The sequence below is a fragment of the Macrobrachium rosenbergii genome, chromosome 10 (genome assembly GCF_040412425.1).
Source record: "Macrobrachium rosenbergii isolate ZJJX-2024 chromosome 10, ASM4041242v1, whole genome shotgun sequence".
In the NCBI taxonomy this organism is placed as follows: Eukaryota; Metazoa; Arthropoda; class Malacostraca; order Decapoda; family Palaemonidae; genus Macrobrachium; species Macrobrachium rosenbergii.
The window spans coordinates 33,344,839-33,366,796 of record NC_089750.1 but is presented as its reverse complement, the minus strand read 5'-3'; the positions used below and the strand labels follow the sequence as shown (position 1 = coordinate 33,366,796).

The window sequence follows — 21,958 nt, the reverse complement described above, 5'->3', positions numbered from 1 at the left end:
GCGTCATTCATAACAGCACTCAGTTTTCCTTCTGTTTCAGCAACATCATTAAATGTCAAATAGAACTGGGTAGGCTATTATCAGCAAAAAGCTTGAAATTATTATAACACCATGCTGGTAAAAATGTACGACAGTTCAAATTATATACAAAACAAACAGCCAAGCACACTTCCCTAGGGCACAATTCTTGACACTACGGCAGTTTTGCTTTTTTTTCCTCTTGTTTAATTACTATGAGAACATGTTATCTTAATGGGTAAATTAACCATGAATGTAAAATATATTTCGAAACATTTTAGTCTGAGGTTTTTTGCATTTGCAGTAAAGAATTTCGCAATCTAATCTGTATGGTAATATTAGTAAACAAACCCGACGAAAGAAACAGCTGGCAGTCATTGAGAAAGAATAGTTAAGTAAGGAATGCCATAAAGTAATTTTGACTTATTTGGAATAATTAACAATACCAATACACAAAGAATCCGTAGACACAGACCTAGCACTAGCTAGGTTTCTTTTCCTTTCTGTTACCATTCTTAAAGGCTACTTTTCCTTGCCGTGATGATATAGCACCTTACCAAATGAATAATTTGAGGGAATAGGTCTAGCCTAGGCTCCCAAATTTTATCTTATTGCCATCACTAATCTACGAGACATTTGGTTCGATGAAAACGTACATTAAGCCAAGGTTTGTTACTCATAAAAATACGAATATTTTTCACTTCGATTAGAGTAATAGAAGTTCTTTTCTAAAATTTGGTTAAGTCGTCCTAAAATACTTTTAAAAGACGTGAATTGTTGAGAAACCAGTAACCTACACATCTACTTACTGTTAAGCCTTTTCAGTACCGGACAGGCTCTTTTTTACTTTATATGATGTTACAATTTCAAAACTGAACTCGCCATTGCTCTTAAGTGCCACAATAATATGCTGAAAGTATGACATGTTGACACAGATTGCTGCAAATAAAACAAATAACAACGTTAACAAAATCGAATGATAGGAGTACTTGTTTTTTACGTTTTGTTTACGTCGTCCTGAAACGCTCTACCCAAGCGTGTCTAAAACTGAAAAAATGATGGCATAGGCCGTATCATACAAGCCTATACTGACAAAACACAGCAGGTGTTCCCTTGCATGACAGTAACTTGCTTAAAAGACGAGACTGGTTGACATAACATATGACCTATAGGCCTAAGTACTACTAAGCATTTTTAATAACCATCAAGATCGTTCTTACTTTATATCAAGTGACATGTACATATTAACGATATTCTGACATCAAAATTAAATTACCACTACATTTATGTGCCACGATAATATGCTGAACATAAGAGACATGTTAGAGAGAGAACGCGGATCTATCACCACGACGACATACTGTATATCTGACTATTATAGCACAAAATTAAGGATAATAAATTCTATTATGCATTGTTTACCTGCGAAGTGTTATCCCATTTTCACATGACTTGTTTTTCCTAGTTTGTAACTATAAGCCGTGCATCTTACCATTATTGTGATCAGGATAAAAGAAAAAAAAAAATCACAATCGCACTGAACCCCTATTCACTTTGCCCAGTTACCAGACCTTTCAAGATGGCCACCAGGCTCTGCAGCACCACCCTGGTGGAAGACCACTGAAATACGTAGTACTGGTATACAATACTACGTATGAAAAACTGTTAAAGTGCTATATCCATAAAACAGAATAACGATTTCACAGCTTCAAAAGGGCAAACAAATGTGAAAATGCCTCGAGTTTTACGTCAAATACTCTCCTCTTAACCTTAACATAGTGTTGTTCTCGATGACTGGATGCTAACTATTCCAAATAAGTCAAAATTACTTTATGGCATTCCTCACTTAACTAGTCTTTCTCAGTATTGTTCTAAAGCGAAAGCCTGGGGATGGAAAGAAATGACTGCCAGCTTTTTCTTTCGTCGGTTTTGTTTATGAATATTTGAGACTATACAGTTTAGATTGCAAAATTCTTTACTGCAACTACAATAAACCTCATAATTGAAATTTTTCGAAATATATTTCACAATGATGGTTAACCTAAAAAATAACATACTATAATAATAATTAAACAAGAGGGGAAAAAAAAACAAAGCTGCCGCAGTGGTTTGTCTCTACAGCATAGTATTATGAGCTGGCCCAGCCCGAGAAGAACCCTAAAAGAGTTCAGAGGTCTGGTTAAACAAATCATTTATAACTAACTGGCCCAGGACTTTCGGCCGCCCGAGGTCACACGCTCAGCAGGGAGATCGCCACTCCATGTCATTAACGCTCCATGGAGTTGCACAGACGGCAATATACCCCTATGGATGCTAAGGCTGATGTTACTTCCTGTTGACTGAGTGACTTTGTGCCAGCACGGGCTCTCGCACATAGCTGCCCCTAATTAGAGGTACGAATACTTATGCACGGGAGTGAGGTTTGGTTTTTATTCAAAGGAGCTAGAACTGACTTTCTGATGACAAACGGTGTCAATAAATAGGCATTGTAAAAGTCAAACACAATTATGGAATAGGTATGATTTCAAACAGATCAGTAATATGCAAAATGAAGAGGCAAATATTCAAAAATGGAAAAACAAATGGGGCATGACGTCCGTATTTCTCCTCAAACCCCACAGTGTTAAAGAAGTGTAATGTTCAAAGTTGTATTGAGGGAGAGTCGTCCAATTATTTCAGTTCTCAACACCTTGGGGGTCTCAGGTGCAAGCACCTAACGCTTGGGAGTCTGACTCTCTTCCCTGATAACCAGCTATCACGTAGAGCTCAGCCACTATATCGATTTACACAATGGAGGCATGCTTAACCAGCCTTCTCGTATTAGCTTATCTCGAAAGGAAGCAATGCTTAACATATCTGGTGGCTTTTTTCTTTTACTCTCCATACTAGGAACAATAGGACCTAGTGGATATGGTCACTCCAATGGCTACAAAACGAAGATTTGTCCGTTTTCATTTGGCAATGACAGAAGATGGACTTTTATAAATATTTTATTGAAAAATCTTAAATAGAAAAAGTTGTAGAAAAATACAATAGATCTAGTTGCAAAGACACTTGCTTACAAAGGATCCCTGTGATGACGAAGACTATCTGACCCATCATGTTGATTACTTTCAGATTAAACAAAAAGTGACATTTAACAAAATCCAGAATTCTAGTTTGTCATTTACCATAAAATCGGGTAAGAGACCAACAACACTGATCGTCACATCCTTTGTACTTTCAAATTTGACATTCTATTGCTATTCAGCATGGCCAGGTAATATAAGACACGAGTATTATCACAGGGTAAGGAATGGTGCATTTCTCAAAGTTCGTGACTGTAAAATATGAACGGAATGTGTCAGAGCATAGGAAAGCTACCTTTTATCACAGTTAGGTCAGATCTTTCTTTTTAAGTACAGTACATACCAAATCCTAACTTCCAAACGAAAGCAACAAAAAGCATTGTGTAATTAATACAAGGTAATTGCTACCTTAATCAACAATGCTACGGTTCATGAACATTAAAATGTCCAGGAAAGCCTGTAGCAAAACTTGAATACATCTACTGATCAATGCTTGCAAAATTTCACCTTTAGATGCACCACTGAGTGTAGCACAGCTACATCTATTAACATGAAAACATCTTTTATTCTATAAATAAGGGATGTCATACACATAAGTATGGAACGTTTCCATGATCAAGAGTATAACTGAAATATATAATGCTTGCAGTAAAAAGATACTTAGTTCGCTTAATACTAATATATATACAATGAGATCACTAAATCTTTAAATCTTATCATAATAATGCCATTCAAATTATTATGTAACATAACAGGGGATTCATCACTCTGCCTCTAAGCTGCCTTTAATTCTACTGTGACTTCCTCGATGAGCTACAAAATGTAATGCCTATTAAATTTCACATACAAATATACACATGAGCAAATCATATACCACTTCAAATTTCACAGGTACACTTCATGTGGCAGACCATCAAACTGGAGGACACTACTGAATTATGAAACAGCTGTACTTTAGCCGCAACATCCTTTAAAAACTGGGAAAAACAAGATGCCTATTCAGGTTATGGATTATTTTCCAAAAATGAAGAGCTTGGCATCCCTTGACATGGTTAATGAACATGCATGCAAACTTAGCTTTATTGTGCTGTTGTCACAGCCATTTTAAGTTGCACAATAGCAAAATTGTAACATACACGTCATATTCACAGTAGCAAATTACGAGAAAGTATTTTTTTAACACTCCAGTAGAATCTGTTACTAAAGCCACGCATACAAAAACTCATGAGGGTAGCGTCACAAACAGATTGACTATGACCACAGAACAGTACAGTATGAGCTATTGAAAAATTACTGACCAATGCTGTAGTAAGCAGTTAAAGTCTAATACAGTAATAATGCTTTCTATCTACAAGAGTTGAGCAACTACAGTACTGATTTAAGTATACAGAAACCCACAACCAGGAAAATAGCAATCTAAGACAGCTCTTTTCAATTTTAACTGCTAGCTGATTTTGAATAATGTTTTGTATCAGTGGTAGTCTCCATTTCAAAAACCAATGCTAACCATGGAAGACGCCATGTTCTAGATATATAAAACTTACAAACCTATATCACATTCAGATACTATCATACAAAATAGAATTTTTCCAATCAGTATATTAAGTACTTTCAGATCAGCACCAAGTCACTTCAGCCAAATTACACTGTAGAAGTTTCCTAAGCTAAATGCTTATTGTAAATTCATCAAACAATCCTGAAAATTTCCTGCTGAACAATACTACAATGAAGAGATTATCAAGCAGCATTCCAACTATTAGTCATCAAGTCCTGAATACACTTTATAAATAATATTGGAATTTCAATCCAACATTCCTGATCCAAAACTTCCAAGTATGGTGAAAAATATTAATAAAGCTAATTACAGTACACTGAAATTGCTGTGAACTCTACAATTTTCAAACTGAAAAATTCTCCACAGCCTGAAATACATTCTGGAAGTTGCTAAGGCATCCTCTATAACAATGTCTAGCAATGCACTGGATCTTCCTCAGGTAACGTAATAAGATTTTAAAGATTTAAAGAGAAGCTTAATGAAATTTACATGAAGTCACTGCTAGATACAAAAATCTCATAATCTCTTAATTTCATTTACTGTACACAGTATAAAAATTGCATGTGTACTTAATCTAAAACTGCAACATGACCACTGCTATAATGTAGAGAAACAGAATAAATGAAAAAGAAGCAGAATACAGAATGCAATGAATTGTAATTAGAAGGAACCATAAATGATAGATACAAACCCAAGAGCTTCATATGAGAAAAAACTGAGCTGCCTTGTCATGAAATACCATCACCAAAAAACAGAGATCCAGGAGGTTACCAAATACTGTATTTTTGTCAAATCAGGACAGATGAAATGGAGACAAACGATTTATCAGTGGAGGAAAAAAAAAGCTTTTCAGCTGAGAAACACACATATGCGATATAGAAATTACCAAATAAAGCAGAAAGGAAAGCAAAAACAAATCAAACAAAATTTCCCTTTCTAGAGAGCAGTTCCAAAAAGAATAGTTTCTATATAAACTATAAGAAAAACTACATCAACATCAGCCATTACAAAAGGTACCAATGCTATCACAGCTTTTGAGACTTCATTATGTATTATTCTCCCCTCTTATCTTAAAAAATGGCAATTTTACCTACTTATAGTTTCATATAAAAATTATCCCTTTATACTTGCACACCAAAATAACTCTGTTCATGATTTCTTGAAAAAATTGACAAATTATGCTCTTATGACATACAGTACACTAAAAAAAAATCATTCATGACAATAACTGACACTTGTAATCAGATTTTTCAATACTGGAGGCACAGTCAATCACTTTCTATGTAAGCAAATAATACTGCACTTATTTATATAGGACATACATTATCGCACCCTTTATAAGGTTGTCAATTGCTTTGGCTAATGATTGCTACGCCCAATTAACAACATATTCAGACATACATTAATACATAAACACTTAAGCCTACTGGAATGCTTTATGGAATGGCTTATACTTGGCACTGTGCCATTATATACTGTACTCTGATAACGAAGCTGGATCTGCACTGTGGCCAAATTATGACAATAGGTTACTGTATACTTCTTTAAATGAGAAAATATAGATTACAGACATAACCAGGCCAATCACAAAACATATCTTCCAACTGGAATACACAACCTGTGTATTGTAATTTACATCGCCATGCAGTATGTTACTGATATGAGCAGTATGGGGAACATGAGGGGGGAAAACTATGACCCACTAATCTTTTGGCAACAAAAAATGCACAAGACATACAGTCTGGAGGGGAAAGTTATCCAAACACTAAAAAATAGCATTACATTAGGATTAAAGTTGGAAGCTCAATACTCAATCATGTCCACAATCCTATGACAATATCTTAGGACACTTCAGCAGTCATTTTGTTGTTTCGACTGACGAGATTCTGTGGACCATCTGAAGCTGAATTTGATGCTGCACTTCTTGGAAGAATGAGATCTTGAGGTATTTCTGCAACAGCAGCAGGTATCAACTTTCTGTTTAGAAGGTCTTGAGAGGGTGAGCCTGGAGATGTTTCACCCGAATCATCATCACTTTCTTCCTTCTCTGAAATCTCTAAATCTTTGGGATTCTCCACTGTTACTTTTTCTGGGGTCTTCCTCAGCTCCTTACCGTTATGCAGATTAATTGGAGACTCACTGTCGTCAGGAACTTCTGCTACCACACTACTGTCACTCATTTTGCAAAGTGCCTCTGAGCCATCAGGAACTTCAGAATGATTTTTATTTCCATTGACGAGACTTAAAGGACTTTCAGGAACTTCTTTAGCCAAGTTTTTGTTCACAAGACAAAGTGCTGCTCCAGACACTTCTGTGGCAACATTCCTATTATCATCTACAGTCTGCTTGATTTCTTTCATGTGGACCTTTTTCAAAGCCTCTAAGACTTCTTCAGGCTTAGAATGACCGCTCTGTTGTGCCACCATCCTGAGGTACTTGATGTATGTGTCATAATTATTAGAAGCAGCCAGCTTTAACAATGCTAAGTAGCTGCTACTTGGAGTCATAACTCCTGCATTCTTTTTATTGCATTTGACTTTTGTCTCTTTTGTGTCCATCAGTAGCTGCTTCTCAGATTTGACCTTAAAAGGAGCTGTGTATGTCTCAGTATTAGATACAGAGTTGAGATGCTGGTTATTTGACTCCTTAACTGCACTGGAGGTATTCAAGAACTGGTCTGCTGCATTTTCTTTAGCAGATGGGATTCCTCGACTTTTCCTCACAGCTGACAGCCTCCTGAAAAATGTCCTTCGGGGTATACGATAATGCGCAATGGCCTTAGCTGGGGTAAGGCGCCCCAAAAGAACAGCTTCAATACCCTGTTCAAGGTCCAGATGTGTATATGTTCTCTCAATTGATTTACGTTCCTTAGGGGCAGAAAAAGCCTCAACAGAAGGAGTTTGTGTCTGCTGAGGTTGTTTTACTGGTTCTAAAGGTGGGAGCTCTGTACCAGCAACTATTGTCTTATTTTGATCCTGTGCAGATAATTTTCCATTTTCAGCAATTTCCTTTTCACCTTCGCCTCCTGTAGAAGAAAGATTTGCAATGCAATTTCCTAGGCATGTAGAAAAACCTTCCAAACCAGTATGTGGTGGAAGCCATTCAACAAAGAGCAACTACAGAAATAAAGTCATGATCCACAATACTGAACTGATTCACCTTAATACCTTAAAAAGCTGAAATATTGCACTAATAAAAAATTAAACTACTGTATCTGAGCACATGTGATGTACCTTCAACACAGCTCTGAAAATATTTGTAAAACTACATTAATAAATATCCTCTCTATGAAAAACACATTGCATAAAACAAACTCATTATCCCTTGACTTGGGGGAGAATTTTATTTTTGACTTATGCTTTCCTTTCATTAATACAATAGATATTATTATCTTCTTCCAAACTACAGCAATCAAATGTAATCACATGAAAAAACTGACGGAAATACCTGAATTGTATCTCTACATACCTGCTGAATTACTATCCCCCTCCACAGACCCTTCAGGTGACTGGCCAACAGATTCATCTATTTGCAGTTCTCCGTCAGTTTCATCTGCAGCTTCCTGTTTGAGCATCTGTATACAAAATAATGTTGCTTTAAATGAAAATCAACTGTGAAGTGCTTACACACTAATACTTGTACTATCACTGACACCTTGTAAGACAAGTAAATGACAAGTAAGCATAAAAACCCATATAAAAAAATCTATTATGTAAATCAAGGAACCTGGACAGTTGGTATTCCACTGTTAACAAAGCTTCTGGGTCTTTCTTATGTTTTAGAGGTACCACATGAGGCACTGAAAAAGAAGTGGACACAAAACCCACTCTGCTGAGAGCAAATGAGTTATCACAATTAAAACAAAATTATCAATTTCATACTGGATACACTTAAAATTATTTTTTGATAAATTTGAACCATCTAAGAATTAATCAAATACAGTACATTATATTATTCTGAAATAATTCTTGATCTCTTACCTCTGGAGTAGTTAATGGAAGTGTTGGTGAGGGTTGGGAAGTTTCTGTAAGAGAATCATTTTCAGTTCCATCACAGGGAGGGGGAGAATCATTCATAGAAACAGGAGAAGAGGGCAAAGATGGGATTCCCTTGTCATTTCGAGGTCGCTTCTTCTTGGGGCCTGGACTCCTACCACTCTTGATGAGCCTCTTGACTGCTTTTGTGGCCTGCTTCATAACTGCAGAGCCATTTCTATCATGAACTGAGGGAGCAGTGCTGCTCATCATTCTTGGCTGTACAATGGCTGTGGTTGGGTAAGTGACAGCTCCTGGAATGTTAACAAATCTGTTTGATGCAAAGGCTGCAGCAGCACCTGGTGCCTGCTCAAGAAGAGGCATACAACGTTCTAACAGGCTGCGCTTTGTGAAGTTACTCAAAGCAGAAGAATCTGCCAAGCCTTTTACTTTTAGTGCTTCTGCAACCTGCAAGAGAGATTCCAACTGTGTATGACTGACATTAACTTCCCCTCGGTACATGAACGCCACAAGAGCCTCAACAGCTTTGAAGGGCATGTCATGGAGCAAAATCAAGGGATGATGTTGACTACTGTGCTCCTGCAGAATATCTTCAAAATAGGAAGAACATGCAGACAGGACCACCTTGTGACAATCTATCCGCCGCCCTTCCACAACAAGACTGGCATCCACAAAAGTACCCGTTTGCCAAAGCTTGTAGAACACATGTTGCAAAGTTGACTGGTAATTATTCCAACGTAAACAAAATTGCTGACCGAGATCCATTTTGCCTCAACCCTCACCACATAACCTGGAATTAAAAAGATATTAGTATACTTACTAAGTGTCATTTAAAAAATCTCAACCAAAACACCTTGGTTCCACATATTTGTTCCAGTAGAAATACTATAAATTCAAGATGAAGCTTTAACAAAAAGACTGTTTTACATAAACCAGATCACTGCAATTATTGCTTCTTCATTATTACAATTTCTAAATAACGGGAATAACAATCAATAAATAAATTAAATAGAAAATAATGACACTTTGTGATAGTGTTAACAGAAAATAAATATCAAAAGGATGCTGAAGAAGTGGCCCTGAGGGATAATGAGTTAAACAACATTATGGCAAAACTGTCACAATCACTGTCATATGTTGTCATCCATATTGATGCTACATACCATAAAATAGTTCAGCAAAACTGGCATAAAGATCATTGGATCAATAAACAACTTTTAAAACCTTCATAAACAAAACTTTAATATAAAAAACTATCCCAATAATAATGCATTTTAAACTCCTGAATATACCAAATTTTCACAAGAAACCAAGGGGCAGAACTAGAACAAAACCTTTTCTCAGAAAATGAAGTCAGAATGATCCTACTTCAACGGCTTACAAGCCAAGGAATGATGCAGGTAGTGAAAGTAGTCTAAAGTACACGAATTCTGTATGATAACAAGCACTTCAAAAATATTATTAAAGAAACCACGAATGGATTGTTTGTGGTAACTTATATTAGAACAGTATAATTTTTTAATGTTTGCTTGCTTGAAGCGTCAAAAAAACACCGTATATCACAGTGCTAAGACCAGGACGCGCACAACTGTTCGTTAAGCTCTGTCACTGTGATAAAAGTTACCAGTGTTTGAAAACTATAATTTTGATGTTTATGACGATGTAGATCTGAAGTACCCGTGACTTGATCCTTTCATTTAATTCTCCAGTCCGCGTCCCCCCACCCCACACACCCGAAAATAAGAGTTAAACGGGCCAAAGTTTCTATCTACTAAAATTGTTAATTAAGATGTTCTGGTCGTATTGAAATGAACCAAGCAAGCCTACTCCATTAAAAAAACACCATTGCATTACTGATATATAATCATAATCTCTGCGTTGCACAAGATCAAGCTCAATTGGAAGTTTGTAAAAGTATTCAGAAGATACGAATGTTGACTTGACGAGTTTCAAGAACACAGATAACGGGATGTTCTGAGGAAAACAGATCTCACGGGAGCTAGGCTATACTGGATATTGGGAAAGAGCTGGATATCATTGCCTTCAACTAACATGCTAATGAACAGGTCACGATATCTGAAATGACTTTTAAACTAGAGGATGACTTACGTCAGGGGAGAAACGCGGTGGATTCCAAGAAACGATTTTGATCTGAAGGAACTTTGTATGCATGCTCTTTTTCGATAATAATAGATACTGACAAGTGAGCGGATTTACAGAACTTTATGGATGAGCCATGACACAAAGACTTAAAGCAAAACATATGAAAAAAATATTCGTTCTCAGTGTAGGAGCAACAGCCCTTCTCGTACCTCCAGGTTATAGAATACTATAGTCCTTAAAATGATGAAAAGGACTAAAATAACATCAGCAGCAACTCGAACCAAACTGAGATGCCATCATGCACATGCCAATAATTCTACCCGGTATTTTACCTACGTGTATAGACTGAACTGATTATTACGATGCTGTATGATACGCTCAAACAGTGGTTTGGTCTAAGACCAATATCGATTTCTTTATGGACACCGACAAATATTGTAACAACAGTCTGATTCTAATGTCGATCTGCACGTTCTTGAAGAATTTTGCAAAGAAATGGAAAGGAAGATGGAAACTCTTCCAGACGAAAGACACAATTTACTCCTTATAAAATTCATATCACCATTACGAATACAGTACTGACTTTGCAATAACTGTGTGTGGCGTTACGGTAACTGGGTATATGAACGGGAAGAATATAAGCAAGCGGATTTGGATGGAGGGTACTAAACAGAAGCGTAAAAATATTTTAAAATGTATGTGGGTGAGGGGTAGGGATTCAATTATGTGTTTGCGGCAGAAGAAAATTTTGCTCAATTCTAATCAGAGATTATCAATCAAATATTAAAATCTACAGAATATTCCCTCGAAACTACTCGGGCTTCCAGCACGAAGCAGTCCAGCCTTTAGCAAGGCCAGTTTAATCTAAAGCAAACCATCCACCATGAGAGAAAACGGGAATTTAAGCCGAGTCTTCGTGACACCTAATGCCTAATTCATTCCGTCAAATAATTAATTACCACCAAAGAAAAAAAAAAACTATAAATAACTACATCTCTCGACTAAACAGCCCCGACATAGTGTAATCCAATATTTCACACAAATTTGTGAATCCGTAACCCTACTTTGTTAAAAAATAACAATTTCCAAGAATACCTTGTTTAAGAAATCTACAAAAAGTTTGAATGATAAATTGCTGTACATAATGCGCACTTATCCTGTAATCACAATTAAAAGAACAGAACTCGGTCGATGTCGATTCGCTGTGGTTGTTCCATAAATGGTAAGATGAAACATACAAAGCCAATACATATTAGACGTGTTAGAAATTGCTCATTTAAAGTATGTGACCTTCCTCATTATTATGCATTAGGCAATGTGCTTATGTGCCTACGTAACGAACTCGAAGTTAAAATTACAACTGCCGAAATTTTATCACAAAATGCCCAGCGGAAAATTTAAGCATATATATATATATATATATATATATATATATATATATATATATATATATATATATATATATATATATATATATATATATATATATATATAATATATATATATATATATATAATGCGCGGTTATTTAAATGGCCAATAATATTAAATGATAAAGAAGTAAATAAAAGGTAAAATACAAGAAACAGGACCACGTTAAGCTGCTGCGTAGTAATTGGGAAATTGGGAAAGGGGAGGAACATGACCAAAACCCAAAGAACATCAGCAGCAAGGACAGAGACTGAACTTGAAAATAAGTAACAGAAAACACATGCCTCAACAAAACGGTCATTTTCAATATTATTTGCGCTTTGCTAACAAGTGTTCATTCCAAAAACTAGGTTTACTGTGACATGTGCCAATTTGCAAAGTTGATTAAAATGCAAATTATCGTAATTCAATAATATTCACAATTTATAGCTGGCATTCATTCGGCAATTATACATCGTGTCATTGTTTAAGACTAAACATCAGACTTTCTCCAGGGTACAACATGTCCAAGAATATTTACGATGCGAAGTCCGGTCCAGGGGAAGAATAAAGGGCGAAGCGAAGCGCGTTGAGGTTCTCAAACCGAGCTTTACCTCAGCCTCATCATCCCTCCTCCAACCCTGACTCACCCAAATACTACCACCACTACATCCGCCCCACCTGCCTACCAACAACTTCTTCAAACCACGCCAGCATTTGCAAACTGGCAACACCTAGCACACAATTAACTTGATCACTTGCACGACAAAAAAAAAAAAATTACAAGATGGGTGATCGTAGTCACCTACTTTAACGTCATTCAAATTAAACTAAATTTTCAACACAACGTCAACTAATGCTTTCCAGTCGCGTTGGCAACTAGCCTAGCTGCCTGGAACGGCTGGATGGCTCCCTCTATCCCAACTGCCGCTTGTTGTACACTTCATTTACAGACACTTCCAACGTCCAATGTTCTCGCCATTTTCTTTCAATCAAAACGGAAATTTGCTGGCAATTCATAAGATGTAATTGCCTAAATGTAAAGTTATCACTTGATTTCAACAGTACCTTCAACTGAAGCAGGTTTGGCGTGTCCCCGGTGCCTTGTACACTTCACAACACTAATGCATTTTCACAACTGACACCACTAATGCACGAAACAAAAGAGTGACATTTTCAGTCGACTCCAAAATAAGCGAAACCTCCAACTTCACATTCCTTACATTACATAAGAGAATCAAAACACGGCACACGTAAGGACAAGGGTATTTGAAAGACTGACCTGCGCAGCGGTGTTTGCACAGATAAAGCTGAGTGAGTTCTGAGGTGACGTCCACCAACCAACGGCAAGCGCCTTGCTCCCTGTCTCCTCTCCCGCCCTCCCTTAGCCCTGGTAGACCAGGGGAGATTGGGGGATACCCGTACCCCCGGGGTTCATTCGGGGGAGGTGGTACCGGTGGCACGCAGCGACGCATGGCACTACCGCCACCTTCACTGCCCTTAGTATATGTCCGTGCCGGTTAATATCGTTCACATTTCGTTACTCATGGACGAAGGAACTTCTTTTATGAAGTTTTCCCTAGGAAAGTGAAATAGTATCGAATCTTTTCTCTGTTAGCTTCCCTTCATGTTTTGAACGTTAAAAATGTAGAAGATATGACCGAATTTCTGTGAGCGATAAAGTTGAAACTGATCGATGGTTGTGAATCACGTATGGTTTCCCAAAGCGCCAGATGGGGGACGTTCGGGGTTATGGTCTCAGGGGAGGGTCTTCTGTTAGAAGGAGGAGAGGCGTCCTGGCCTGCGGGCATGTGAGGGATACTGGCCCGCACCTGGGCTGCGCCCCCTATCTTTCAGTTGTCTTTGTTATCAACACCTGCTGAATTATCCCAATACATTCGCTTCTAATGATTGTATTGTAAGCGCTTTTATTTATCCTAATAATACTTTGAAGTTAAGATGAAGAATGAAAAAATGAACCTCATGAGCTATTTGCGAAGGTATAAGCAAGATAAGTAACTTTTGATTTCGTTGTGAGCCTTCATATGTAAAAACTCCCAAACAGCTTAACTTTTGTTGGTTATATAGGCGAGCGTAGTGGGAGAAAGATACACAGCAAAGCTCCAAATCAAATATCTTTTCTGTGAACGAAGACACCTATGAAGACAGCAAGCTGGAACGTAAGACGCAGCCGGTGGGGCTCACCTGCCTGGCCGGACACACGTGGCAGCACCGTTCCCTGGGTGACACCTAACAACCCTCTAAACACAAAGGTGAACTAATCAATACAGTGCATTTAACATACTGACGAGATCGTTTCTTCTCCAGGTCACTTGAGCTAAATGTCTCTGTAAAAGACAGTGGTGCTAGAATGGCGTCGGTAGGTGGCGGGCAGTGATGCCGCCTGATGGTGCCAGTATTATGTTCTGCCCCTTTGCATCGATACTCATCTGGAAACAAAGACGTGCTGGAGTAGGGCTTCTCGCTTTGTCTCATATCCTGTCATCCTCTCTCTCTCTCTTTCTCTCACATGGCTTGCCAAGCTGCCACCATTGCCCTGGGGCTTTTTTTTTTTGTCGTTTAGTCTCTAGCTTGTTCTATAAGCATTCTTAGTATTTCCTTACCTTCGACTTTTAGGAGGGCCAATAGTAGGAGTCGTCGAAAAATAGATGGCGGTGTACGATTTGGCAAAGCTGGATCTTGCAAGCTCCTTCCGTTCCGCTGAGGACAGGAGAGATGGTTTCGTTGAGTGTCATGGAAGAGGTATGTGTGGGTGGAGAGGGGAGGGCAGGGTGGTTCCTGGACACTCCCAGAAGGATACCGGAGATGTGTTGTAAGACGGAAGTGGCTGGAGGTTGGGGGGAAAGAACCGTCTACGTGATCTCTTTAGGTATGAATTTACCATACAGGCCCTTTCCCTCTTTCCAGCACAACGCGTAAATGAATGTAACGGCCCAGAGCGGGGCATATTGATTCGCCAGTGAGCATACAGATGAGAAGACCGAAGCAATGCCACGCTGGTAGTAGTGTTGATGATTCATTCCCATCAGACGCTTCCCCGAAATGACAGCAGCAGCAGCAGGACCTGGCTAGGAAAAAGTATTTGCTACTTTGGGCTTCTTCTTTTTTTTTTTTTTTTTGTCTTCTCGATGTAACTGTCACACACTAATCAACTGAGAAGTCAATGTAGAGGTTGATGAGTTACTAGATTTTTTACAGGCGCAATGTCTTTTTTGAAACGTGGATCACTACTTCACAGAGTTGATATCCTTTGTCTCGTATACCAAGACGGATGAGTCAAGAACGCGCGAATGGCACTGACACAAGCTTTGACACGTCTCGAGGACATCCACTGGAATGTCAGTCGATAGTCTTATAGCATGCATGTGAAATTCTGATTATTTCAAGTTCGTATCGAGTGGAACTTGGAAAATAATATCAACGTGGTTCGAGTGGATTCTGTATTTATACTACAGAACAGTATCATTAAATTTTTTCTTAAAAATGCAATAATGGATGAAATATCTTCTATCTCTTAAGAGTAAATTAGTACGAAAATACATTTAACACTTACCTCAGAATGCCGACGACCGGATTATTTAAACGAACGGTTTTCGATATTTTGTGGTAGATCAATCTCTGTCGCAATAACAAATTAAGGGCAGCATAAGTGTACAAATATGCATAAACACCTGAAAGTGTTGTTTGCGTTACAGGAGGCGAGGGGAAGGTTGCACGATTGCTGTTCAAGAATTCAGGATTTTGTCCAGTAATACCTTTGCCAAATATGATATTCTTGACTAGTCATTTGTCTTCAGGTGTAGGCTGTAGCCACACAGTCGACTCATTAGTCGACAAATTAGGTTCCGGCCTGATATTTCTAAGGTACGCTTCGTCACCCACGAAATAATAATAATAATAATAATAATAATAATAATAATAATAATAATAATAATAATAATAATAATAAAACTATTTATTTTAGAAGAAACTGAATACTAATAATAATGATTTTCACCTCCGTTGTTTTGTCTGTGGAAATGTGATCTGATAAAATATATTTTTAGATTTTAGATCGCAATGATGTGAGGGTTATTATCGTTATGGTTATTACTATTATTGTTTGGAATAAAAAACGATTACGTTTTGGCATATGCAAGAGACAAAAAACGCCGTGGTTTCGATTTTTTAAAGTATATGATAGTGACATTAGCGCTCAATGGCTGCCGTCCAGCCTGCAAAAAGGGAACAGCAGCTCTCAAAAGCTAACGATTTTTGTAGTGATGATTTTATACTTTTAAAAAATCCACACAGGGTTTTTGTCTCTATTATCGTTATTGATGTTGTTTCACGCGATTCATTATTTTCCTCTGTCATTACAGTATAATCATCATAATTATCATTATTATAGTAGTAGTACACATACTTGAGTATAAATCTTACAGGGGACTTTTTCGAAGTCCCCTGTAATTCTATCCGTCACTGATTGGTTCGTGATATTTAAAACAAGGTTATTAGACCAGCAGAGAAACTAACTATTCTTCTCTGCTGAAAAAGAAACACAAGCTCAGCCTTCAAAGCGCCACGCCAAGCGTGCGTCCAGTGACCTGTCCTCTTATAATTATGTCACGGTCATTTTAACGAGACTGACGAAGGATGAACGGATATGTAATCGGTTGGAACTGAACGTACCTGTATAGGCAATCGCTTGGTTGGTAGTTCTGAAAATGTTAACCATACGTTGTTTAGATTATTGGTTCGGGCGCATGAACACACTGAAGTAAGCAGAAATTAATAATAATAATAATAATAATAATAATAATAATAATAAAATAATTAAATAAAATGTTGGAAATGTTTTTTTCCGCTGTCACGTTATCTTGCTTTGCGCACATTGTGCATGACTGAAAAAAGAAAAAGAAAAATTCATCTTTTTCTCTCCCTCTCAAACTATCCTCAGACTTCTATCGTAACTTATATTTGGTCAAATCATTGTAGCATTTGACTAAAGTCTTATAAGAATGGCTTCAGTTTACATTTCTGGTTCTTCGTAAACAAGACCTAATTATTTTTATATGCAAAATGCCACTTAGTATGGCTGCAAACAGACAGCTTTTTCTAGTTTCTTCCTATTTCCATTCTTTTCATAATATCGTATTTTTTCTTTGTTTATAAAGATAGTCTTTTCGTTCCTCTATCTCTTAATATTGTTTATAATTCCTGAGAGTTCTTTTTTCTCTCACATTATATATTTTAAGGTGGCTTTCTTTGTCCCCAGGCTTGTGTTTTTTCATCTCTAAACCCTGATGAATTTTCTTTCGTTTTAATTTCGAATGTTATGGAGGTAATTTATAGTTCTCTTTAAATTTAACTGGGCCATATTCTCTTCTTGTCTCGAAAGATGATGTTTTTCTTCATTCACTTTCGGCTCCTGTTCTCTGGTATTGACGTAGTTGATAAGCCTATGGTTATTCAAAATCTTTACAAAGTCCTCTTCGGTCTTCACTCTCATCGATCCACAATTTAGTCTTTCTTTATCGAATGAAGTTTTGAGGTTGATTCGTTAATAATCACTATTTCGTTAATAACTGTCCTCTCATATGTCGCTGCTTAGCCAAGATTCTGCTATTAGTAGAACAGAGATCTGACCACTTGTCCAAAATGTCGGTATTTCTGTTGCCTGGCTTCCTACTCACTGACGGAATGTTCAAAAAGTTGCACGGTAGTCCGCACTTGGCCCGCACGATCAGTTGTATCTTTCCCGCATGCTTCTTCTTTCCCATAGTTTTGGTCTGATCTGTAATGTGTGAAATGTATATATTTTTATCCTAATTTATATCACGGATTTTGACTTAAGGTCTTGCCCACACTTTAGGCATACAAATTCTCCTGAACATTTGTCATGCTTATGCCCATACTGCTGATATTTAAATAAAGCGTTGCACTGCATGATTCTGCCATAGACATACCAAGACTTACCGAGTACAAATAGCGTGTCATCACCTATTCCTACGTCCCTTTTTATTTGAGGTTCTTAGCCTCCCGGAAGCTTTATCTTTTGGATAAGATTGCCTGAGATGAAGGTTTCCTTATCCCAAGAATAGCAATTATGTTTTATACTAATACAAGAAGACGCCTAGGCTTGCATTCTTTCACAAACTTTGGTTCAGCAGCGAGATTTTATTTGTGTCAATAGTGCTTGCTTCCCTGAAATGAGTGCAAGCACTTCCTTTAATGAGCATTTGTATCCATACTATCTTGAGGCGTCATGGTATCATAGTGTCGTGTACCAGAAGTTGCTCCACTAATCTAAATCTAAAGTCGTAAGGGTTTTCGGCTGAAGATCTAGGGAAAGAGAGAGCCTTACACCCTTACCTTAGTTTTTCCACATATATCGATACTCATAATTACATAAATTTACATTGTTTTGCGTTGTTTTGTTCATCAGTTGCTATTTACTTGATATTTCCTAATTTTTTTCTTAACATATGATATGAATGTTTTATTCCTCTAAAGGCTTCATCATTTCCCATATTTGCTCATTTTGAATAGTAATAATTCTGTTTACCGCCATAACTTTACTCTTCTTTACGTTTATTTTCAGCTTTCATCTCTGGAGTTTCGTCAAGCAATTACCCAATCCTCGCACTGCTGTTACCTGTAAATACCGTATCTGGCGCAGCTTTCATCCTCTGCCACCGTTCTTTTGTCACACAAACTTGCAGTCGGTCTCAGTCGTTTTCGTAGTTATACATCGCTTCCAAATAAATGTTAAACATCTATTATATATATATATATATATATATATATATATATATATATATATATATATATATATATATATATATATATATATATATATATATATATATATATATATATATATATATATATATAATAGATGTTTAACATTTATTTGGAAGCGATGTATGAACTACGAAAACGACTGGAGACCGACTGCAAGTTTGTGTGACAAAGAACGGTGGCAGCAGGATGAAAGCTGCGCCAGATACGGTATTTACAGGTAACAGCGCAGTGCGAGGATTGGGTAATTGCTTGACGAAACTCCAGAGATGAAAGCTGAAAATAAACGTAAAGAAGAGTAAAGTTATGACGGTAAATAGAATTATTACTATTTAAAATGAGCAATTATGGGAAATGATGAAGCCTTTAGAGGAACAAAATACTCATATCATATGTTAAGAAAAAATTAGGAAATATCAAGTAAATAGCAACTGATGAACAAAACGTAAAACAATATAAATTTATGCAAGTATGAGTATCAAAACAAAAAAAAATGAGATAAGGGTGTAGGGCTCTCTCTTGCTCTCTTTCTTTCTAAATCTTCAACCAAAAACCCTTACGACTTTACATTTAGATCAGTATAGAAACAATTGTATATTATATATATATATATATATATATATATATATATATATATATATATATATATATATATATATATATATATATATATATGATATGACTATAATCACTTCTGTACGTGATTCATTTATCACACATTACCACAGGTGAAAAATAAGAGACAGGGTCTAGGTCCTTTACCCCGTCTCTTATTTTTTAACCTGTGGTAATGTGTGATACATATATATATATATATATATATATATATATATATATATATATATATATATATATATATATATATATATATATATATATAAGCTCGTGTGTGCTTGTGTTTGTGTGTGTGTTGTACACAAAACTTCCACAACTCTAGCTACTTTACGCACCCACATCAACGGCCCGTCAAACCCTATTTGACACATTTTCTCGCATCCTGGATGATGAAACTCCTTTTTTTCGATAACTCTTTCACTACTAATCCATCACTTTCCAGGTTTTACTCTCCTTCCTCCCAGCTTTTCCGAAATGTATACTTTTCTACCAAACTATCATCTTCCATTCTTTCCATCTGACTGAATAGTCTTAAAACACTAATCCATTCTTTCAGTCATACTAACCCCTTTACCACTTCTAGCCAGCTCCACATTTCTCATTTCGGTTTTTCATACAACAAATACCACATATATACACAATTCATCTCTGTCATTTTCACTTTTCTTTCATTGACATTCAACAGCCACACTTGCCTCCAAAGAGGAGAGTCGGTTCAATAATCCTTTCGTGCGCTCCAACCTCGACTTCCATAGAACCTTTGTTTCCTCCCTTCTCTTGCACACGTCTTGATACTTGTCTTGCCTCACCTGCTCCGTGTCTCACCTCTTGCCTCATCCTATCTACCATCATTCGAAACGTTAAATTTCAAAAGACTAGATGATATATATATATATATATATATATATATATATATATATATATATATATATATACATTCATTCAATAATTATTGCCTCTAGAGAATTAGAAAAGAAGTTACCATGTCATTCACGTTCTTTATCTGGTGGGCTACAATGCTAGGTAATGTTCGATCCGTCAATCAAATATTCTGACAGGTATTTTACCTCATATTAGTCTCCAAACCCAGCAGTTAGAGTCACTTAATTCAATCTGCATGAAGTGTAAGATAAACATCTTATGTCTTTTTTTAGATTCTGAATTCCATAACTGTGTTTAAGCAAGGCGCGAAAATCAGAATGGAGCAACATGTTTATATATACATATACAGTATGTATATATATATATATATATATATATATATATATATATATATATATATATATATATATATATATATATATATATATATATATATATATATATATATATATAATATATATCAATTAATCAATCAATCATTTCCTGTGGCACCCACGGGGATGTATAGGGCCTGAATGAACTCACGCCACCACATTCTGTCCCGGGCTAACTCCTCAAGATCTCCCCAACACTCGTCTCCTGCTTCCCCTCATTGTCCTGAACCACGTCTCCTTTGGCCTACCTCCACCTCTTCTACCAAGCGAGACCCACCCTGGTGCATCTCGCACTGTTTCCTGTCTTCTATACACATGGCCTAGCCACTTCCAGCGTGATAATCTAGCATACTCATCGACCGGCTGCACCCCGTTACTTCTCTAATTCTGTTATTTGATATCTTACCCCTCCAGTTAATTCCTAATATTCTTCTGAGTGCCTTATTTTCAAATGCTAAGAATTTATTATTCGAAGTCATTGTATTGTACCATGACTCATGCCCATAAATCAAAATGCTCCTAGCCATTACCTTATGAATTTTGATTTTTGTGTGCACAGAAAAATTGCTATTATTCCAAATATTTTTAAGCATCCCCATTGCCTGATGATCCTTTTTTAATCTTTCCATAAATTCTGTGCTCAGAGAACCATCCTTGTCTACATAAGTACCTAAATATTTAAACTTATCCACTTGCTTGACAACCAAACCTTCAATTAGACAATCCTGTGCATTTTCAATATTCATATTCATGATTTCAGTTTTGCCACTATTAATAACCATACCAACCTTTCGACCTTTACTCACTAGACAATCCAACACACTCTGCATCTTTTCTGGTCCCTCGCAGATCAAAACCATATCATCAGCATAATCCAAGTCAAGAAGTTTCACACTTTCTCCCCAGAGTAGACCTGCATCCGTTTCTCTTTTAGGCCTTCTCATAACGTAATCCACGACCAATACAAACAACAGAGGAGACAGAATGCCATCCTGTATCACACCAGACTCGACCTCAAATGAATCACTCAAACACCCATCAACCATCACTTTACAAGATGTGCCCTCATGCATGTTCATGATAACCGTCACAAACTTTTCCGGTATTCCATAATGCCTCGTGATTTTTCCCATAG

General features: G+C 36.9%; 1 protein-coding gene across 5 annotated transcripts; it reads right to left on the bottom strand.

The window, feature by feature from the left end:
- Positions 1 to 2,992: 2,992 nt before the first annotated feature.
- Positions 2,993 to 15,014, bottom strand: LOC136842586 (uncharacterized). 5 transcript variants are annotated; one of them, XM_067110133.1, is made up of 4 exons: positions 14,773 to 15,014; positions 8,622 to 9,426; positions 8,110 to 8,215; positions 2,993 to 7,666 (listed from the first exon to the last, which is right to left on the bottom strand). In XM_067110133.1, the coding sequence occupies exons 2-4, from the start codon at positions 9,399 to 9,401 to the stop codon at positions 6,483 to 6,485; spliced, it is 2,070 nt and encodes a 689-aa protein (XP_066966234.1). In that variant the 5' UTR covers positions 9,402 to 9,426; positions 14,773 to 15,014; the 3' UTR covers positions 2,993 to 6,482. The 5 variants fall into 5 exon arrangements, with proteins under 5 accessions (XP_066966234.1, XP_066966230.1, XP_066966231.1 ...); XM_067110129.1 differs by lacking the exon at positions 14,773 to 15,014 and adding an exon at positions 13,431 to 13,562; XM_067110130.1 differs by lacking the exon at positions 14,773 to 15,014 and adding an exon at positions 13,372 to 13,453.
- Positions 15,015 to 21,958: the final 6,944 nt, after the last annotated feature.

Excerpts from the sequence above, each read along its gene's own strand:
- LOC136842586 (XM_067110133.1), bottom strand. The coding sequence starts at position 9,401 with ATGGATCTCGGTCAGCAATTTTGTTTACGTTGGAATAATTACCAGTCA. Across the intron at positions 8,216-8,621 it reads TTCCATTAACTACTCCAGAG|ATGCTCAAACAGGAAGCTGC; the intron begins GTAAGAGATCAA and ends TTTTGTATACAG. Across the intron at positions 7,667-8,109 it reads GGGGGATAGTAATTCAGCAG|GAGGCGAAGGTGAAAAGGAA; the intron begins GTATGTAGAGAT and ends TTTCTTCTACAG.